General features: G+C 41.5%; 3 protein-coding genes across 4 annotated transcripts in view; 2 read left to right on the plus strand and 1 right to left on the minus strand.

Annotated features, from left to right (window-relative positions):
• mgat4a (alpha-1,3-mannosyl-glycoprotein 4-beta-N-acetylglucosaminyltransferase A) overlaps window positions 1-11,195 on the plus strand; it is a 28,057-nt gene extending 16,862 nt beyond the window's left edge. Inside the window, exons 4-16 of the mRNA XM_020100693.2 lie at window positions 690-823; window positions 944-990; window positions 1,122-1,235; window positions 2,473-2,548; window positions 3,110-3,224; window positions 4,391-4,521; window positions 5,060-5,167; window positions 5,254-5,328; window positions 5,480-5,598; window positions 7,361-7,439; window positions 7,771-7,831; window positions 8,507-8,619; window positions 8,727-11,195. Coding sequence (XP_019956252.1) covers window positions 690-823; window positions 944-990; window positions 1,122-1,235; window positions 2,473-2,548; window positions 3,110-3,224; window positions 4,391-4,521; window positions 5,060-5,167; window positions 5,254-5,328; window positions 5,480-5,598; window positions 7,361-7,439; window positions 7,771-7,831; window positions 8,507-8,619; window positions 8,727-8,753 — 1,199 coding nt within the window. The 3' untranslated portion in view covers window positions 8,754-11,195. The remainder of the gene's footprint in view (window positions 1-689; window positions 824-943; window positions 991-1,121; window positions 1,236-2,472; window positions 2,549-3,109; window positions 3,225-4,390; window positions 4,522-5,059; window positions 5,168-5,253; window positions 5,329-5,479; window positions 5,599-7,360; window positions 7,440-7,770; window positions 7,832-8,506; window positions 8,620-8,726) is intronic.
• Window positions 11,196-11,677: 482 nt separating this feature from the next.
• Window positions 11,678-13,399, plus strand: coa5 (cytochrome C oxidase assembly factor 5). Its single transcript, XM_020100694.2, has 3 exons — window positions 11,678-11,926; window positions 12,701-12,784; window positions 13,047-13,399. The coding sequence occupies exons 1-3, from the start codon at window positions 11,825-11,827 to the stop codon at window positions 13,086-13,088; spliced, it is 228 nt and encodes a 75-aa protein (XP_019956253.1). The 5' UTR covers window positions 11,678-11,824; the 3' UTR covers window positions 13,089-13,399.
• Window positions 13,388-16,986, minus strand: LOC109637916 (inosine-uridine preferring nucleoside hydrolase). Of its 2 annotated transcripts, none has more exons than XM_069533656.1 (7): window positions 16,863-16,986; window positions 15,917-15,990; window positions 15,633-15,835; window positions 14,817-14,996; window positions 14,625-14,736; window positions 14,391-14,527; window positions 13,388-14,025 (listed from the first exon to the last, which is right to left on the minus strand). In XM_069533656.1, exons 1-7 carry the CDS (start codon window positions 16,913-16,915, stop codon window positions 13,678-13,680), a joined length of 1,107 nt encoding a protein of 368 aa, XP_069389757.1. In that variant the 5' UTR covers window positions 16,916-16,986; the 3' UTR covers window positions 13,388-13,677. The 2 variants fall into 2 exon arrangements, with proteins under 2 accessions (XP_069389757.1, XP_069389758.1); XM_069533657.1 differs by having other exon boundaries at window positions 15,917-15,979; window positions 16,863-16,948.
• Between the last annotated feature and the right edge of the window lie 344 nt (window positions 16,987-17,330).

The following is a 17,330-nucleotide window of genomic DNA, read 5'->3' on the forward strand; positions in this document are numbered from 1 at the left end:
GAATTCAGTTAAGAGCAAATACAAAATGTATAGAAGAGAAAGCTACACATAAAAGAAATACAACACACAAGTTAATAGGCAATTTAATGCTGTTGTCTTGACTTATTTTCTTTAAACGCTGATTGATGCTCTCTGCTATCTCATCCTCTCACTCTCTCTTCCCCCTGGTGAAAGTGATCCTTGTAGTCTACTGAGTACAATGAACTGGATTTGTGTCCATTGTACTTCTCTCAGTCTCATGTAGTTTAGGGGGGAATCTCTCCATCATAAAGAAGAGGCCGTCTGTTTTGTCACTCCAAGCCTCACACAATAGCATCAATAAGGAGATGACAATAGCCTTTCTCTTTTCCTCTTCCATGTCTCGCCACTGTGTCACTCGACCAGCCTGCTCTTGGCTGAGTGTCATGTCTGCTCGGTCTCTCTCCTCTGAATTAAATGATATATTCTTTCATTAATTACAATTGTAAGATAATGTAAGATTCAACACAAGAACATGCAGCACATTAGTGTAGCTGCATTGCAGACTACGTCCTCCTTTCTACTTAGTCCAGGTCTGAACTTCTGCTCTTGATTTAGGATGGTGTAATCTGTTGGTGTCCGACAAAAAAGATTATTTGGTTTTATATCTAACTGATTAAATAGCCATCCTTTCCTGTTGCTCACCACATGCTCATGTCTCTTCCTCCCAGTTACCATGGTGATGGGAATTCCCACAGTGAAGCGGAAGGTGAAGTCTTATCTGTCAGAGACGCTGCGTTCGCTAATAGACAAGCTGTCACCAGAGGAGAAACTTGACTGTGTTATTATTGTCTTTGTTGGGGAGGTGAGATCCCATAATCCAAACAGTTTGTGTCAACACATGATTTTTCTACACAGTGAATTAAAAACTTGATGTTGAAAACTTGTTGAAAATGTCTAAACTCTTCCTGGTTGATCTCTGCAGACTGACCTGGACTACGTTCACAGCGTAGTTGCTGTCCTGGAGAAAGAGTGAGTATATTTCTCTGCTTCCTGCCAGACGCACAAAAAGATGTGTGAATGAGTGAAAAAGACCCTGATTCAAAGAAAAGTGTATATCTCTGTCCGAGTTGTTGACATCACCAGTGACTCTCTTTCATCAGGTTTTCTACAGAGCTGAGTTCAGGTTTGCTGGAGGTGATTTCCCCTCCGGCCACCTATTACCCTGAGCTCACCAACCTCAAAGAGACATTTGGAGACTCCAGAGAGCGAGTCAAGTAAGCAGTTCACCTTGCTAAGATGTCTGTGTTGTCAACGTGTTCATTGCTGACATTTAGTTATGCAAAATGTGATAGAAATCATTATGGATATCTAGAGCAACCAGCCCTGGGAGAAATGAAATGCAGGAGAGCTGCAGAAAAAAGAGTAGAAGGATGAGTCAGGGGGAAAGTGGGAGTGAACGTGTGAGCGAGAGATTTTTACAGAGGCTGCTCGGGTACTTGGTATTCCACAGGCATTTCTCAAAGTCGGATCAAGGTCATCAGCAGCAGCACCCTCTATCTCGTTCTCTCTGTAGTGCTCACTCTCATTATCTTCTGTGCTTACCTTCTCTTTATAGTCAGCTAACTACAGGCTTCATTGGGAATCTGTTTATGGTGCAGTTTGCGCAGACTACTTACAGTATGTACTTGGGTAATAGCCTTTAGGCTCAGAGGACTGTTTGTGTGTGTGGGTGTTTGTTAGCACAGATGCTAATCTGAGCTGTATCTTGTTCAACCTAGGCCTATGGTACACACTAATGTTAGACACTTGTTTCAAGTGTGTGTGCGGGCGCTCATGCATGGACTCAAGTCAGTGTTATATGAAAAGTTTTAATAGATGTCCACTGAAACTGCAGCAACACTGAACCACCTGGTTGAGGTCAAGTGCATGTGCATCATCCCTGCCCTCAAATTCAAATTAGTGGTGTCTGTTCACCTGACTGGAGTGTTAGAGTGTGTGCATCTGTGTGTGTACTTCCTTTTGTTTCCCCTTAACAACTTTTTCCAGCATAAGCACTGTAGTGAATTGTAGACCTCATGGGGACCAAAGAGTCCTGATGAGATCCTGGTTCAGGTTAGGGTTAAGCATGCATTAGTCATCATTAAGGTTAGGTTATAGGCTGTCTACAATTATTAGAATTCAATGTGAAGTCCTTATAAGAAAAGCTGTACAAACCTGTGTGTGTACCATCTCTCACACCTGTTCTCTGGAGACATCGTAAACACCTGCAGCCTTAAGCTAACAGCAGCGAGTCCGTCTGCAGCGAGGCCAGATCAAACAGTTAGTGTGACAGCATCGGTTTTATAAATGATTCAAATAGCGTCTGCTGTCGTAACATGCAGGACACCTGATTTGCACAGTTTGGCCTTTTGAATGTGAAGCAGGGACTTTGACATGCTTTTCAATGGTATCATATTTCATCTTACAGTGGCTCAGCTTTCATATATGTTGATTTGTTTCTGCTTTGTTTAGATGGAGAACCAAGCAGAATCTGGACTATTCCTTCCTCATGATGTATGCTGTGAACAAAGGGGTTTATTATGTCCAGGTATGTCCTTAAATTAATAAATGTTCCCATAGATCTGTAGACAATTACTCTCAAGTATCAATGTGCTCTTAGACTGAAGCACGTCATACCAAATTAAAAGAGAGTGAGTATTTGGAGCATATGTGTGTTGTGACAGCCTTTCATCAGAGCCAGTGTTGTTGTTCCTTTCACTTATTCTCTTAGACATCTATAACTCTTATCTGTCTTTTTGGCTAAACTAGGTATTTAGGAATGTTTTCGTAAAACTCTGCAGATTTGAAATGGTGGGAGCAGCCATTAGTGGTTGAGTTTAACTATGTTGTCAATCTCGCATCTGTGTTTCAATTCCATCATCTGCTCTCAGCTGGAGAGACAAGGTATTGCCCCTCTGACATCTATTACTGCTTTAGATTAGTGCAGCCACCCATCAGTGTCCTTTAGCTCAGCTCGGAGTCATGTCCCCACAAGAACATAGAGGAGTTTCCCTCCTGCTTTTCTCCCTTTCCATCAACAATAAACCCAACTATTTATAATAGTTATTTCCATCTTACATTACTTCTGTGTGAACCTCTGTTTCTTCAGCTGGAGGACGATATTGTGGCCAAGCCCAACTACTTTGCCACAATGAAGAACTTTGCCCTGCAGCTGTCGTCTGAGGACTGGATGATCCTGGAGTTCTCTCAACTGGGCTTCATTGGTACGATCCATTAAGCAGCTTATTCTCAGGCCGAGCTATATGGTCACTATAAATTGTTGTCAACTCATTCTTCTACATCAGTATTACAATCCCCTTGACAATACGTTCACATACTGTAAGACTTGTGTAGTGAAATACAGCATAGAAGTTTCACGCATGCACAAGAACAGTGTGTTATCTGAATCTGAATGTTAAATCAAATAAGGTGTTCTATCAAACTGTAAAACCTTGCTATTGAATAAGGATAGCATATAGAAAGACAGACATAGAGCTGAGCAGCCAGTGAAGACAATTTGGAAATTATATTAATCACCTTGGAAATTGAATTATTGCAAAGTAATGTTAATTGGTCAGGAAAGAGCAAATCCACATCTATTGTTTTTATGGCCCAAATGTCAGTGACTAACGAAACCTATCCTGCATGATTTTATTAATATGCACCTTTAGGGTATACTTGTAACTGTATATGGATCTGTGTTTAAATGTAAGTACTAAAATATAATTCTATCATTTAAAAGCTGAGTTTAATTAGACTGATTAAACTTCAGTTTGTTTTCTGCAACCCACTCTGAAAATAATTAACATTCACAAAACTGGATTCAGGTTCCCAGATGAGTTCATTACAGTCGATATAATGAAAGACATGATACGAAAAGTGCTCTGCTTATCTTAAAGCAACAGTTCTTGCTCTGTTGCCCCTGAACATTTTGTATTTTATCAGTATCATTCTTCATCTGAATGGAACATTTATGATTTTTGGCAATAAACATGTTAAACGGTATCCTTGAGGGGAGCTGATAACCCTGGTTGTGTCCTCAATTTTGCTGTTTGTGTTCTTCTGTTCTCAACAATATACTTATTGTGCCAAATTTTTATTTGCGTTCTATTCAATTGAAAAAATATCTTCTGGTAAAATAAGAACATTCAACATTCTTATAGCATTTACTCTTATTGTCGACTTAAGTATCTAAAGCTTGAGACATAGATTAAGATAGAGCCGCTGCCCACGAGTCTTTAAACTATTTATTTTGGTATACAGACTTCAAATAGCTATTTCCTGCCTTGAGGTTTTTAATAAGGTATTTATAGTTCTTGTTTGTAATATTTATTCTGGTTGATAATTGGTTATTAATTTGTGGTTTGCTCTGTACTCTGTTCCCCTTCAGGAAAAATGTTCCAGGCTCCAGACCTAAACCTCATTGTTGAGTTCATCTTCATGTTCTATAAGGAGAAACCCATCGACTGGCTGCTGGACCATATTCTCTGGGTCAAAGTCTGCAATCCTGAAAAAGATGCGGTATGCACTGTTATTAATTCATGCAGGGACAGTTCTCCATTGCTTTGATGGTTTTCGGTCAGTTAGATGGGTGTAAGATACAAAGGGGGAGAAAAGTGAGGAGAGGTGGGTGTGACGCCGCAAAGCCAACGGCAAACCGACAGGTGGAAGGTAAACAGACAATCAATTACCCAGATGCAAATATTCCTGAAGGGTTTTCTTTTTTCCCGGACTGCCTCCACCCTTATAACATAAAAATGGCATGGACAAACAAAGCAGCTAATCTAAAAAGCCAACATTACCTTCTCCTCTTCTAAGAAAAGAATGGTGGTGTGTACACACCGCATATGTTCATTACACAAGTTAGAGGAAAAGGGGGGTTGTTGAATGACTGCGTGACAAAGGCAAATGGTTTACATGACTTGCAGGTAAACTATGGGTGGGTCCCTTTGCAGAATTTTGCTTAACCAAATGTACATGCACACAGCAGAGAGCATTTGGAACCCCCCTCCATTAGTGTATGATGAATGGATCTCATTCCCACTTGTCTTCTTTCTAGAAACATTGCGAGCGTCAGAAGTCTGGCCTACGTGTGCGGTTCAGACCCTCTCTATTTCAACACGTCGGACTTCATTCCTCTCTCGCGGGAAAGATCCAAAAACTCACAGTGAGTCTCACATTCTGGGTCATTTGTTTTCAACAGCAGGTAATGCTGCCTCCTGTGTAACACTGGCATCTGCTCTCTGTCTGTAGGACAAGGACTTCCTGAAGCCTCTGCTTCACAAGATGCACGTCAACCCCCCAGCTGAGGTTTCCACGTCTATGAAGGTCTCACTCCAGAGTTCCCATCCTTTTATTGTCGTCTACTTAATAAGAATAATTATAAAAACAAGAACAAGTTGAATGTTTTGTACACTAAAATATGAAAAGAACATAAAAGTGGAAGCAGTGATCAAAACATTTGCGTTGTGTCACACAGGTGTATCAGGGTCACACATTGGAGAAGACATACCTAGGAGAGGACTTCTTCTGGGCCATTACTCCAACTACAGGAGACTACGTCCTCTTCAAGTTTGACAGACCCATTAGCATAGAGAGGTAGAGGATGTTTGCCTATGTTGGATATGCTTGTGTGCTAGTTTCCTTTCACACAAAATGATGATCATGCACATTACAGCCCATTTTCTCACACAGGCATATGCAAAATCTATTTTTCACTTATTTCCTCCTGTTACCCTTCACCGATTCAGTTCTCTATTCAATGTGTGTGTGCACTGTGTGTGTCATGTGCTGTGTGTCTCTGGTGATCAGGGTGAGTTAATGAGAGTGCTCTAAAATAAGCATTCACAGACCAGCCTCCTACTCTCTGTGGAGCCGGGGTAGAAAGGGAGCAAGACAGTGAACGTGAAGGGAGATGCTAGCGAGACTGACGGCTCAGAGCACACCTGAAAAGGTTGTCGGCTGACATTGGGACGAGTTGTGGGGTACATCCGGGACACCCACTAGCATATTGTAGGGGCAACATACACAGACCAAATCACAGTTTGTCTCGTAGGGCCTAACCCCTACCCTAACCCTTATTCAGATTATTTTCTTAATCTGGTTAAAATCACAATATGTCCATGTAAACGTGTCGACTAAGAGATTGTCAGAATTGGCAGTGAGTGAGAAAAGGGGACGTCTTCCACAGACTCTGAAGTGTTGTGACTGTTTTGAGTGACACCAGTTACACTGGCTCAGACTGTATTATTATGCTGATTAGACTTCCTATCTGCAGATGATTGAGAGATACACGATGTAGTTATGATTGTCTGTGCGTCAGTAATCAATTCTGCAGCAGAACTCAAAAACCATTTGCCATATTTTCATGAAACTTCACAATTATGTTAATCGGGTAGTGAAGTGGTGCCTTACAATATTTTTCCTGTATTTCCATGGCAACAAGCTTTACTTAGCCAAATTGAGAATACACTCTCAACTCAGACCTTTTCACCAGTAAGCAACATGGTGTGGATATGAAGGGTTAACATGTTATCACTGACACTGAGTTACAGGATCACTTAAGACTCAACACCTGCACACTAAATAAACACTTTATAAAGACTGTGGGCAGCTCTCTGGTGGTAGTTGGGAAAATAACAAATTTGTTTTAAGCATTTCTCACTGTTTTTATGTGATTAATATTATCTAAAGTGATATAAAACATTTTCACATGCAGTTCTTGTGTACCTTTATGATTTGTGTGTTTTTATACAACAGTTCTTGATCACTGAGTGAAATATGACTAAGTGTGACTGTGATAGCAACAAGTGATCTGCTGTGTTGAGGGTACAACAGGAAAATGTCACCTCTTGTTTATGATCTGGCACTGCTTCACAAATACACTGCATTCGGGGAAAAAAACGGATAAATTAAGGCAGCCGCGATAGCTTATTTCATCTTTGAATCTTGCCAACCTCAAACCCAAAATCCACAGCTACTAGAGAAGCTCGTAATTCCACACCCTGGTCACGCTTTTTGAATTCAAAGCATCCTGTTATAGCTGCTCGGAAACCCACTGAGATTTCTCTGTCTCTCCTGGTTAGATTGGCAGAAATACTGGAATTTTTAATGTTAGAAACCTGTGGCTGTGACCTGAATATGAGATCTAAGAAGCACAAGCTTTGAAATGTTGATCAAGAATATTCTACTTAAGACCTGATGAGACAACTGGTGTAGATACTTTTACATAACCACGTTTCATTTCATGGACATAACTTGAGTTCCACGGGTGATTTGATATTCTGCGTGTTTGTCTGTAGTGAATGAATGACTACCTGCTGGTGTAAATATTAAAATAAATGTTTGATTTGACTGGCAGGTTCCTGTTTCGCAGTGGTAATCAGGAGCATCCAGGGGACAAAATCGAGAACACCACAGTGGAAATACTGCCTGTCTTGGTAGGGATACACACACACACACATGCACACACACACTCACAGTATGTCAACCTTCTGTGGTGTGATGTGGAAACGGCTCTGATTAGATTACATTGAGTGGTTGCTTTTAGGAACGAAGCGCATTGATTATTGACAGGAATGTGAGCCTGACAGAATCGTTTGCTCTGCTAGAGGCGATCCATTCTGACTTTGTGATCCACACCTCCAGTGTAGGCACAGAATCTAGTATCTGTTCTGCTAAGGGCTGCTCAAATGACAAAATCATTAAGATTTGAATTTGTTTCTAACATTTTTATTGTACTGACCATCTTTTACTGTGTTGGTATGTCAGGAAAGTCGACTACAGACCAAAGAGAAGTACAAACGAACGGAGGACCGCTTTTACAGAATTGGTATGTGAGTCTATCATCACCATGTGTGTGTTAGTGCATACAAACACTGACACCGAGATCAGATTACACACACACACGTCAATGGTGCCTAGAGTTACAGGCAGTGAACACAATGTGTGAAATGTTTTAATCTGAACTTTTCTGCTCTTTCTTTTGTCACTTTCTGCTTTTTATTCTTTTGTTTTGCTGAAATATTTTGTATTTTTTGTGTTCTTGTGTTTTTATTTAATGCTTCTTATTAATAATATAAAACCTCCTCCCAGGCCCCTAATTTAACCACATTTTAATTCACTAGATCCAATTTTATGTGGATCTGCACCAAATTACACACACTCATAAATATCAGTTCATCCCCTGATCTTGATCTGCACCACTTTTATGGGTCCCTGAGCCATACCACATCCTTCCACCACATTTCATGGAAATCCGTTGAGACGTTTTTGCATAATCTAACTGACTAACTAACAAACGCAGATGAAAAATAAACTCTTGTTGCAGCTAACAACAAACAAAAACAGATAATGGTCATGAGCTGAAATGTATTTGTTGAATAAATTCCAGTAAATCAGTGAAGATTTTTTTTATCACTAAGTTTTGGCAATTTGCTCGCTGTGAATGATTTATAGTACCTTATATTTGCTTTTCTCTCTGTGGGCTTTTCTTGTTAACACACAGGTCAGTTCGAGAGGGGTGTGGCAGAAGGGGCTGTAGATCCTTCCTTCAATCCTATCCTGGCACTGCGACTCTCAGTTCTCAAAGACTCTGCTGTGTGGGCCATCCTCAGTGAAGTAAGCCAATCAAACAACTACTTAATAAATAATACCACTTGCTCCAGATGCACTGCTTACTTGTTTTGTGTTACTGACACGTGTGACGCTCTGCTCACTTCCTGCAGATACATATAAAGAGGATAACTGGCTGACTGTTCTGGAGGGTGAACATGATTCATGGCCCATGGGGGACCAAAATCTCCTAGACTGCTTACGCAGGGCCTCTGGCACCTAGCAACCAGCAGTGAACTCATTAGAGCCCGCTAGAGTTGCTCGTCTGAGGAAATCCACCTCTCTGTCCCATCCCCCACTCTCCCTAATGTACCTTGTTTTTTTGCTTCTCATCGATCGATTTCCCCCTTTCTTTCTTTCTGCATCTCTCCCTCACTCTCGTGCTTTTAATTCATGTGTGAGATTGTGAAAACTACTGTCTGAAGAACAACAGCAGAGTGCGTGAAGACGTCTGTACCCAGCTCTGAAAGATACTGTGTTGCTCAGAAGCTTTGAATACGACCAGAGAACAAACGGTGGAGGAATGATCACACGTGAGGAGAACCAGTCAGCCGGCCACCAGTGAAGATGCTGCCAAATCCCTTCACCGTTACTCAATGCTGCCACCTGTGGGCGAGCTGGGGCATTGCACTGTCACTAGCGCCCCAGCAAAGCCCACTGTGATCAAGAATGTTGTCATCACTAATGGCCAGTTGTTCTCGACGCTCTAGATCGACACCAGCCCAGACAAAATGGTTTTCCTCGCTCGTTGAGTGTTGTAAGTGTCACTCAAACACTTCACTGGTCCTGAAACACAAACTCAGGATGAGCTTTTCCAAACTGTTCCCAAATCCGGCCTGCAGCCAGTTGGTGACACCTTTGACCTTTGGCTAGATTTGTGGTAATAACATAACCCAGTAATCAAGAAAATAAGACCATGACACCATATCTCTCTCACCTACTGTCTGACGGGCTGTGTACGACCTCAGTGTCCACTTATAGTGTACCAATCAGACATTGCCTTGGCGTAATTTTTCGAAAGAATATATTGATATATTATTACAGCTTTGACGATCTATGAAGGGGACTTAATTTATTTGAAATAAATCTTTAATTTGTACAAGAGGTAAAATATATTTTTATTCTATTAAGAGATGTTTATCCTAGTTCGGAATCAGTTTCATTTGTGTATTGTTGTTTTTTTCTAAATTGCTATTGTACATGTTATTTTCATGGTTATAGCTTCTTGTGAAATTGCTGTGTCGGCAAGTTACAAGTAGGTCAGTTCAGTTGGATCCTTTTTGGTCACTTTTCACAGTGAAATGTTACAGGTGAGATCATTCATCTTCTCAGTTTAAAAGCTTAACATTAGAAGAGTTGTGAAAAGATTCTTATGAAGTTGTCGTGAGTCAAAATTAGAAAAATGTGCCTTATATCCAGCTTCTTTAAAATTGTCTCAGCAACATGATTCCAGTCTGTTCCCTCTGAGTTATGCCTACACTTTGCTGGATATACTAATATTTTAAAAGTGACACATACAGTCCAATTAGTGATTGTCAATAATGATATCTGTGTTATGCTGACTAAGTGGTATTTTATTGTATCAGGTTACCATCTGAAACAGTGTGATTTGCACTGCTTTTTCACTTTTATGTTACCATCACACCCCTCATCATTGTACTCAAATTCCCATCTTCACATGTGTGATGCTTTTTTCTCTGACTCCTCTGAACCCACTTCACAATTAATTTTGTCCAATCACACATCTAGGTTTTTGATTGGACAGAATATCATGACTACTGACATTGCAGAGTGGAGTGCGTCTTTGTGGTTTGATTTAGCTGAAGTTGTGTCGTTCCTTCACTGATTGTAAATCTATAAGAACGGCAACAAACAACTTCTCTTCTCTCACTCACACTCTCTTGCTTCACTTAATAGTTTATTTAAAATCACTTAGAAACTTTTGTGTTTGTGTTTGGCCAATGTTCTGAGTATAAGCTATTTTTTAAAGTGAAACTTAGCTCATTTTACATGTGGGTGGTTTACTAAAGGGGTTGTGAAGTGCCTTTTGGTGGAAATCGATGCGACAGTGGCGACTAAAAGTGCATGTTCACATGCATGGTCATTATTTGTCATTTATAAATGGTGTTTTTTCTTTTTGTTTGTTTTGGGGTCGTTGTTTTTTTTGGATCAGAGCAGGCTTCCACACCTAATCAAACTACCTAAGCTAAAGCTGGACTGACTTCCTGATCGGATTCTGTTACTTGGAGTAGATGGGGATCACTGCACATAAATGTGTTGATTTAAAAGGGTGAAGACTTTCAGTTCTGCTAACAGGTTCTGCTTCTGCCCCTTTACTCTGCATCCACATACAGTCTTGACACTGAAAGCATGAAGACAGCATGAATGGTTATGTGATCCTCTACTGTATTTGTGGAAAGTGGACAGGAGGCAGCAAAAAAACAAACTTCCCAAACGCAACAACCCCGCACACCCATCAGTTCATGTGCCTTCATCATGAACAGTACACGTGAATGCCTACGTCTGATGATTTTATCATTTTTCATGGACATCTTTGAAATAAACGATAAAAATTCTTAGAAGTCACGGCCATTTTTTTTTATGTGGGTGTAGCGATTTGGTTTCTTCTTTCATCACTCATACCATCTGCATCACCAGGTCTGAAGTAGAAGAAATGCTTTTTGTCATTGTTATGAATTCATTTGTCAACATTGTAATATGACTGCAAATTTTACAGTTTTTACTCACTATGATGGAAAATTAGGGCCAATTAAAGGGGTTAAAACTTGTGATTTCGAGATAAGAAATAATTGTTATCTCAACCCTCATATCTTTCATCAAATTACAACTTTATTCTCATAATATAACTTTTTTCTCATTGAATTAAAACTTCATTCTTGTAATATCAAAAAACAGATTCTGATTAAATGACATAATAATTGTAATTTTCTCAATTTAATTACAACTTTATTCTCATAATATCAAATAGTTTTTTTCCCTCTTCAATAAGGCTCTAATGCTTCAGCGTACACATGGAAAACTCCCAGCATGCCGTTCTTCACACCACGTACTTCCGTGTACCCATCATGCCGTTTCAGAAACATGGCGGCTGAGTTTTCATAACATCGGTACCTCTGCGGTCATTCAGCGGATTGTCGCACTTCACAGAAGCTCAACGAGACGAGAGTTGTGTCGAAGTGGATTTTTCACGATGCCGAAGTATTACGAAGATAAAGAGACGGATGACAGAGCCTGTGCTGGAATCAGAGAGGACTTTAGAGAATGTCTCCTTCAACACGACTGCGTAATAAAGGTGCGTAGTTTAAATGTCGTCTGATCAAATACAGCTGCAGATGAACTGGTTTCATACGAGGCTACATTAATGCTGAGCTACCGAGCTACATATCGAAAATCAATATGTGCATCTGCTGTTTACATGACGTCAAGGCCCCAGTTGCTGTAACACCATAACAAACCAGATCCTCATCCACTGATGAACACACTGTGGGAGGAGACAGAGCTAACGAGCTAAGCTAGCTCCACGTCTTTCTATTCCCTTAGTCTCTGTCCCACCAAAGTCCATTCAGAAAATTAGCGATTTAACATTGTGTGATGACTGATGGCACAGCTCACATCCATCGTGTTGGTTGACAGTTAGCAGTTAGCTAAGATGCTGCTCTGCCATCATGGTGTACGGTGGCTTTAACTAATGTTGAAGGTAAAACTACTGTCTCCTTGTTGATGAATAAATATAAAAAGTTTATATTATGTAGTTCATGTTATGTGCGGGGGACGATGCATCGCAGGACCTAAATATTTTCTTCCAGTTTATGGTCCTTTTTAACTGGTAAACCACGAATATTGCATTTTATTTTGAAATTTAAAGGCCTGTAAGCCGGCCTCCAAATTCCTACACTGAACCTTCACAGGTAAATAAAGATGGATGAGTTGGTTGAGTCCTGTGCTGATCCAGATTTCAGCACTAAAAACCATATATGAAGGCTCATGTTGAGGAAAACACATTTGACTAATTGTAAGGACTCAGGTTTGATAATAATAATGTCAATTTTGTTGGTTATTTTGTCAGGAGGGGAAACTGCCCAGCCAGTGTTTGAAGGAAGGCCACTGCAAAGCCCTGCAGACGTCATTCTTTGAGTGCAAGAGGTCGATGGTAAGCCTGCGGTATACATCATATTCTGCTTCCTGCGTGTTCTACCTAGATGTCACCCCTCACCTGAATGTTACGGACATCTACCTGTGGTTGTGAACACGTCTGACCCAGACAATCTCCTGCTGTGGCCTTCATATGTGAAAGACAAACTCTGGAAAACGTTTTGGACCTTTTACCAGAGTTCCTGTCTGAAAATGGCTGCAGAGATAATACAGGATTCATGTTTTCAACAAATACTGACCAGACTGTCCTCTATCTACAGCTGGACACGAGGTCACGATTCAGAGGAAGGAAAGGATATTGAGGAACCAGTGAAATGCTGATGTTGCTGTGTGGTAGAGATTCCTGGATGAGCGACTGTAAATACATCTCTTGTTCACGGATCAGTGTACTTGAGATCAAATACACATCTGAAAGACAATTGTCTAAAAAGCAGATATCAAATTGGGACAACTAAACGTGAATGAAAAGTGGGCATCGACGCTCAAAAGATTCATCAACTCATCAGTACAACGCACTGACTGGAGCTTCCAGCATTTTGATTTCTTCTCTTAATGTTATTCTGGATGAATGAGTATGTGTGATGAAATAAATAAAACAGACTTTCTACTAAAATTTTAATGTCATGTCATTATATAAAAAGAAAACAGAATGAATTATACAATTCCCTGTGTATTAAAAACCTGTTATCAAAAATCATGGTGTCATCATAAAGTTGATTTAAAAATGAGTCTTTACAGCTTTAGGCAGTCTAAAGTTACAATATACAGTCAGTTAAAAGTTTAATTATCTGGCATCTACAGTTTGTTCCTTTAAAGATAGAAATATCTGCTGGTTTGTGAGACCAGACTGAGATATAACATGGACTAGGAGACATGGCGCGCTTCAAGTTGTCACTTCAAAGCCGCCATCATCATCTTCTCAAACTTCTTCATATCCACCTTCTTTATAATGAAAGCCTTATTCACAGACTTCAGGAGGCCCAAGGTATCGACGACCATCATGCCTCTGGTGTGCGTGCCCGTCAGCTCCACGCTAACTGCATAGTGGTTGCTCTCTGTGACGAACGAGTCGTCTACAGCGGCAGCCATGGCGTACGAGTCGCAGGACACGAACCCTGTGCCGGCGACAAACTCCTTCTTGAATCTGTCACTTTTTGAAACCTCCATGCTGTAGCGGAAGATCCGAGCCATGAAGCGAGCTTTGTCGGTGTCCTGTGCCAACCAGTCGTCGCAAAACTCCTGTAAATACCGTCAGAGACGTCAACGCTGAGAGCTGCGGCACTTCTCTGTTAAATTCTTAACAAGGTTTATGAGCTGTGATGTTTTCCTCTGTTATATTTGTTTGGCTTGTTTTTCAGCAGGATTACACAACAACTACTGAATGGATTCCTATAAGAGTTGTTGGAAGGATGAGACACAGGCTTCGAGAGGACCTGATTGATTTTGCCAGATAAGAGCGTTTCCCAGGGAAATGTGCAATTTGGTGCGGATCCAGATTTAGTGGATTTAAATGTGGTTTGAAAAGGATACAGTTGGGCCTTGGTAGAGGTAAATGTGTTATTGTAGTTACCAGTTAGTAATCTGTGTAAAAGAGTGAGCCTTACCCAGGACAGTTTGCTGTAGCAGGTAAACTCCCAGCAGGCCAAGTAAGTGGGACACTGATACTCGTTCAGTACGATGTAAGCAGCTTCTGGATCAGCAGCAAAATTAAACTCGGCACAAACTGTTATGTTTCCTCGAGCTGTGAAAACAAACCAAGACTCAGATGCTGCATTACAGCAAAACAAAGGGCAGACAGATGTCAAGGATTTGAACAGAGTCAACAGTCTCTTACTAACATTCAGTGTTTCCTCCCATGATGTAGAGCCCTCGCAGTTTACTCGGTAGAGACGGATCCAACCTCACAGCCAGAGCCAGGTTGGTGAGTGGTGCCGTGGCAACCAGAGACACCTGGGGAACAAACACAGATGTGACACGTGCAGGAAGTAGGTTTAAAAAAAAATAGAGCGTTGTCTCTATCACACTCTCACCTCTCCTGGGTTTTCATTGATGATCCTGATCATCGCTGTCACGCCGCCCTCCGTCTGAACCAGGTCCAGACCGGGGGCGTTGGGGTCAGGAGCGTCACCGAGCCCGTCCTGCCCGTGAAAGTGTCCCGCATCAATGGTGTTCCCGAGAACTGGCTTATCGGCACCTTTAAACACTGGAATCTGGCACATGAGAGGAGACGTGGTGGATAAAACTGTGGTTTTTACTGTGGAATAACCTCAATCAGACAAGCTACCTCGGTGTTGAAAACTATGAAAAATGCATTATTATGATGATTGTTATTAATATTATTAATATATATAAAGCTGGCAGTAGAGAGATGGGGAATAATGTGAGATAACATTGTAACTTCTACCTACAGTATCTTATTCTTTTGTATTTATATATATATATATATGTATCCAAATACCAAACTGGTATGACGACCTAATTTCCCTTTGTGGATGAATAAAGTACTCTATCTATCTAACAACCGGATTGAACAGAAAACGCTGCAGTTCATGTTCGATGCTCCAAACCTGGATCACCTGATGTTGTCGTTTTGTAAATTACCAATTATAATAATTGGAAAATCCACTTATCTACTGAATGTAACTGAGCTCTCTGTGTTTGTCTGGTTCCTGCCTCGAGTCCCGAGGCTCGAGGAACAATAACTCACTGTGGAGCACTTTTATGATCAGCAGCAACACGTGACCAGAAAATTCTAGTTGACGTCAGACAGCCCTCGAGCAAACACACTGATGTGAAACAATAATAAAACAGTATTTACATCTGCACTGGACAGAAAATGCACCCACCTGCAGTTTATTACAGGCTTGCAGAACGCGCAGAACGTTCTTACACACGTTCTCCACCTTGGTGTTTCCGTGCACACAGGTGATGCCCAGCAGCTCCACGTTGGGGGCGGCCAGCGCCAACATGATGGCCTGAGCATCGTCCACACCACAGTCCACATCTACCAGCAGCTTTTTATTCATGGTGGACCCTGAGCTGCACAAACCTTAGCACAGTAAAACACTTTGATTAACCCTGTTAGTAAATGATTCAACTCAGTGTAACGTTCTCACAGAACTTCACTGACCAGCGACTGAGTGTAGAGCAGAGCAACGGTGGCGTCTTCCTCTCACACCTGAAGGACGATGAGCTGCAAACAACCTTTGTTACAGTTACACAAAAGATAAGAAGCTAAAGTTAATGAGAAATCAGCCGTGTGTGTGTGTGTGTGTGTGTGTGTGTGTGTGTGTGTGTGTGTGTGTGTGTGTCTGTCTCTCTGCTGTGCGTGTCTCTGGTGGTGTCTCTCTCTGGTGTGTCTCTGTCTGTCTCTCTGGTGTGTGTGTGTCTCTCTCTGGTGAGTGTGTGTGCGTGTCTGTCTCTCTGTTGTGTGTGTGTTTGTCTGTGTGTGTCTCTCTCTGGTGAGTGTGTGTTAGTGTGTGTGTCTCTGTGTCTCTGTCGTGTGTCTGTGTGTCTGTCTCTTGTGTGTGTCTGTCTCTCTGGTGTGTGTGTGTGTGTGTGTTTGTTTCAAGATTCAAGATGTTTATTTGTCATATACACAATAACAGACACAGCGGTTTATTATTGGGTAATGTGTTTGTGTGTCTCTGGTGTGTGTGTCTCTGGTGTGTGCGTGTCTGTCTTTCTGGTGTGTCTCAGTGTGTTTCTCTGGTGTTGTGTGTCTCAGTGTGTCTCTTGTGTATGTGTCTCAGTGTGTGTCTGTCTCTCTGGTGTCTCTCTGGTGTCTCTCTGGTGTGTGTGTGTGCGTCTCAGTGTGTGTCTGTCTCTCTGGTGTGTGTGTGTGTGTGTGTGTGTGTGTGTGTGTGTGTGTGTGTGTGTGTGTGTGTCTCTGGTGTCTCTCTGGTGTCTCTCTGGTGTCTCTCTGGTGTGTGTGTGTGTGTGTCTGTCTCTCTGGTGTCTCTCTGGTGTGTGTGTGTCTGTCTCTCTGGTGTGTGTGTGTGTGTGTCTGTCTCTCTGGTGTGTGTGTGTGTGTGTGTGTGTGTGTGTGTGTGTGTGTGTGTGTGTGTGTGTCTCACCTCCTCGCTGAGCAGATCAGGTTGACAGTATTCACTCTGAGAATCGCCGCCATGCAGAATAAAGCAGATCCAATAGGAGCGGATGAGAAGAGGTCTCACTCCGCTGCGATTTCTGTGCACCACAAAGAGCCGCACAGTGTCGAGTAGCACCAGTAGCACCGACATGTTTACACTTTTCTTATTGAATCACGTCTTTATTCTTGTGTTCTCTGGTTTGATTGAATTGTTACCAGCTGACCTCAGATGTGTTTTCTTCGGCATGGTGTTCACGTTCGTGAGACTGAATCACACAATTTTCTGACTGGATAGTGGAACATGGTTTGGTTGCTGAAGTGATTCATCTTTATCACTAGACAATCTATGGTTGATACGGAAATAGCATTGAGAGGAAACGCGTCAGTTTAAAAGCGACGTTTTCGTTTCTTTACTCCTCCCCTTTTGTTTGACAATGTTGAAAACACCCTGAAG

This window comes from Paralichthys olivaceus, chromosome 10 (genome assembly GCF_024713975.1).
Source record: "Paralichthys olivaceus isolate ysfri-2021 chromosome 10, ASM2471397v2, whole genome shotgun sequence".
Lineage (NCBI taxonomy): Eukaryota > Metazoa > Chordata > Actinopteri > Pleuronectiformes > Paralichthyidae > Paralichthys > Paralichthys olivaceus.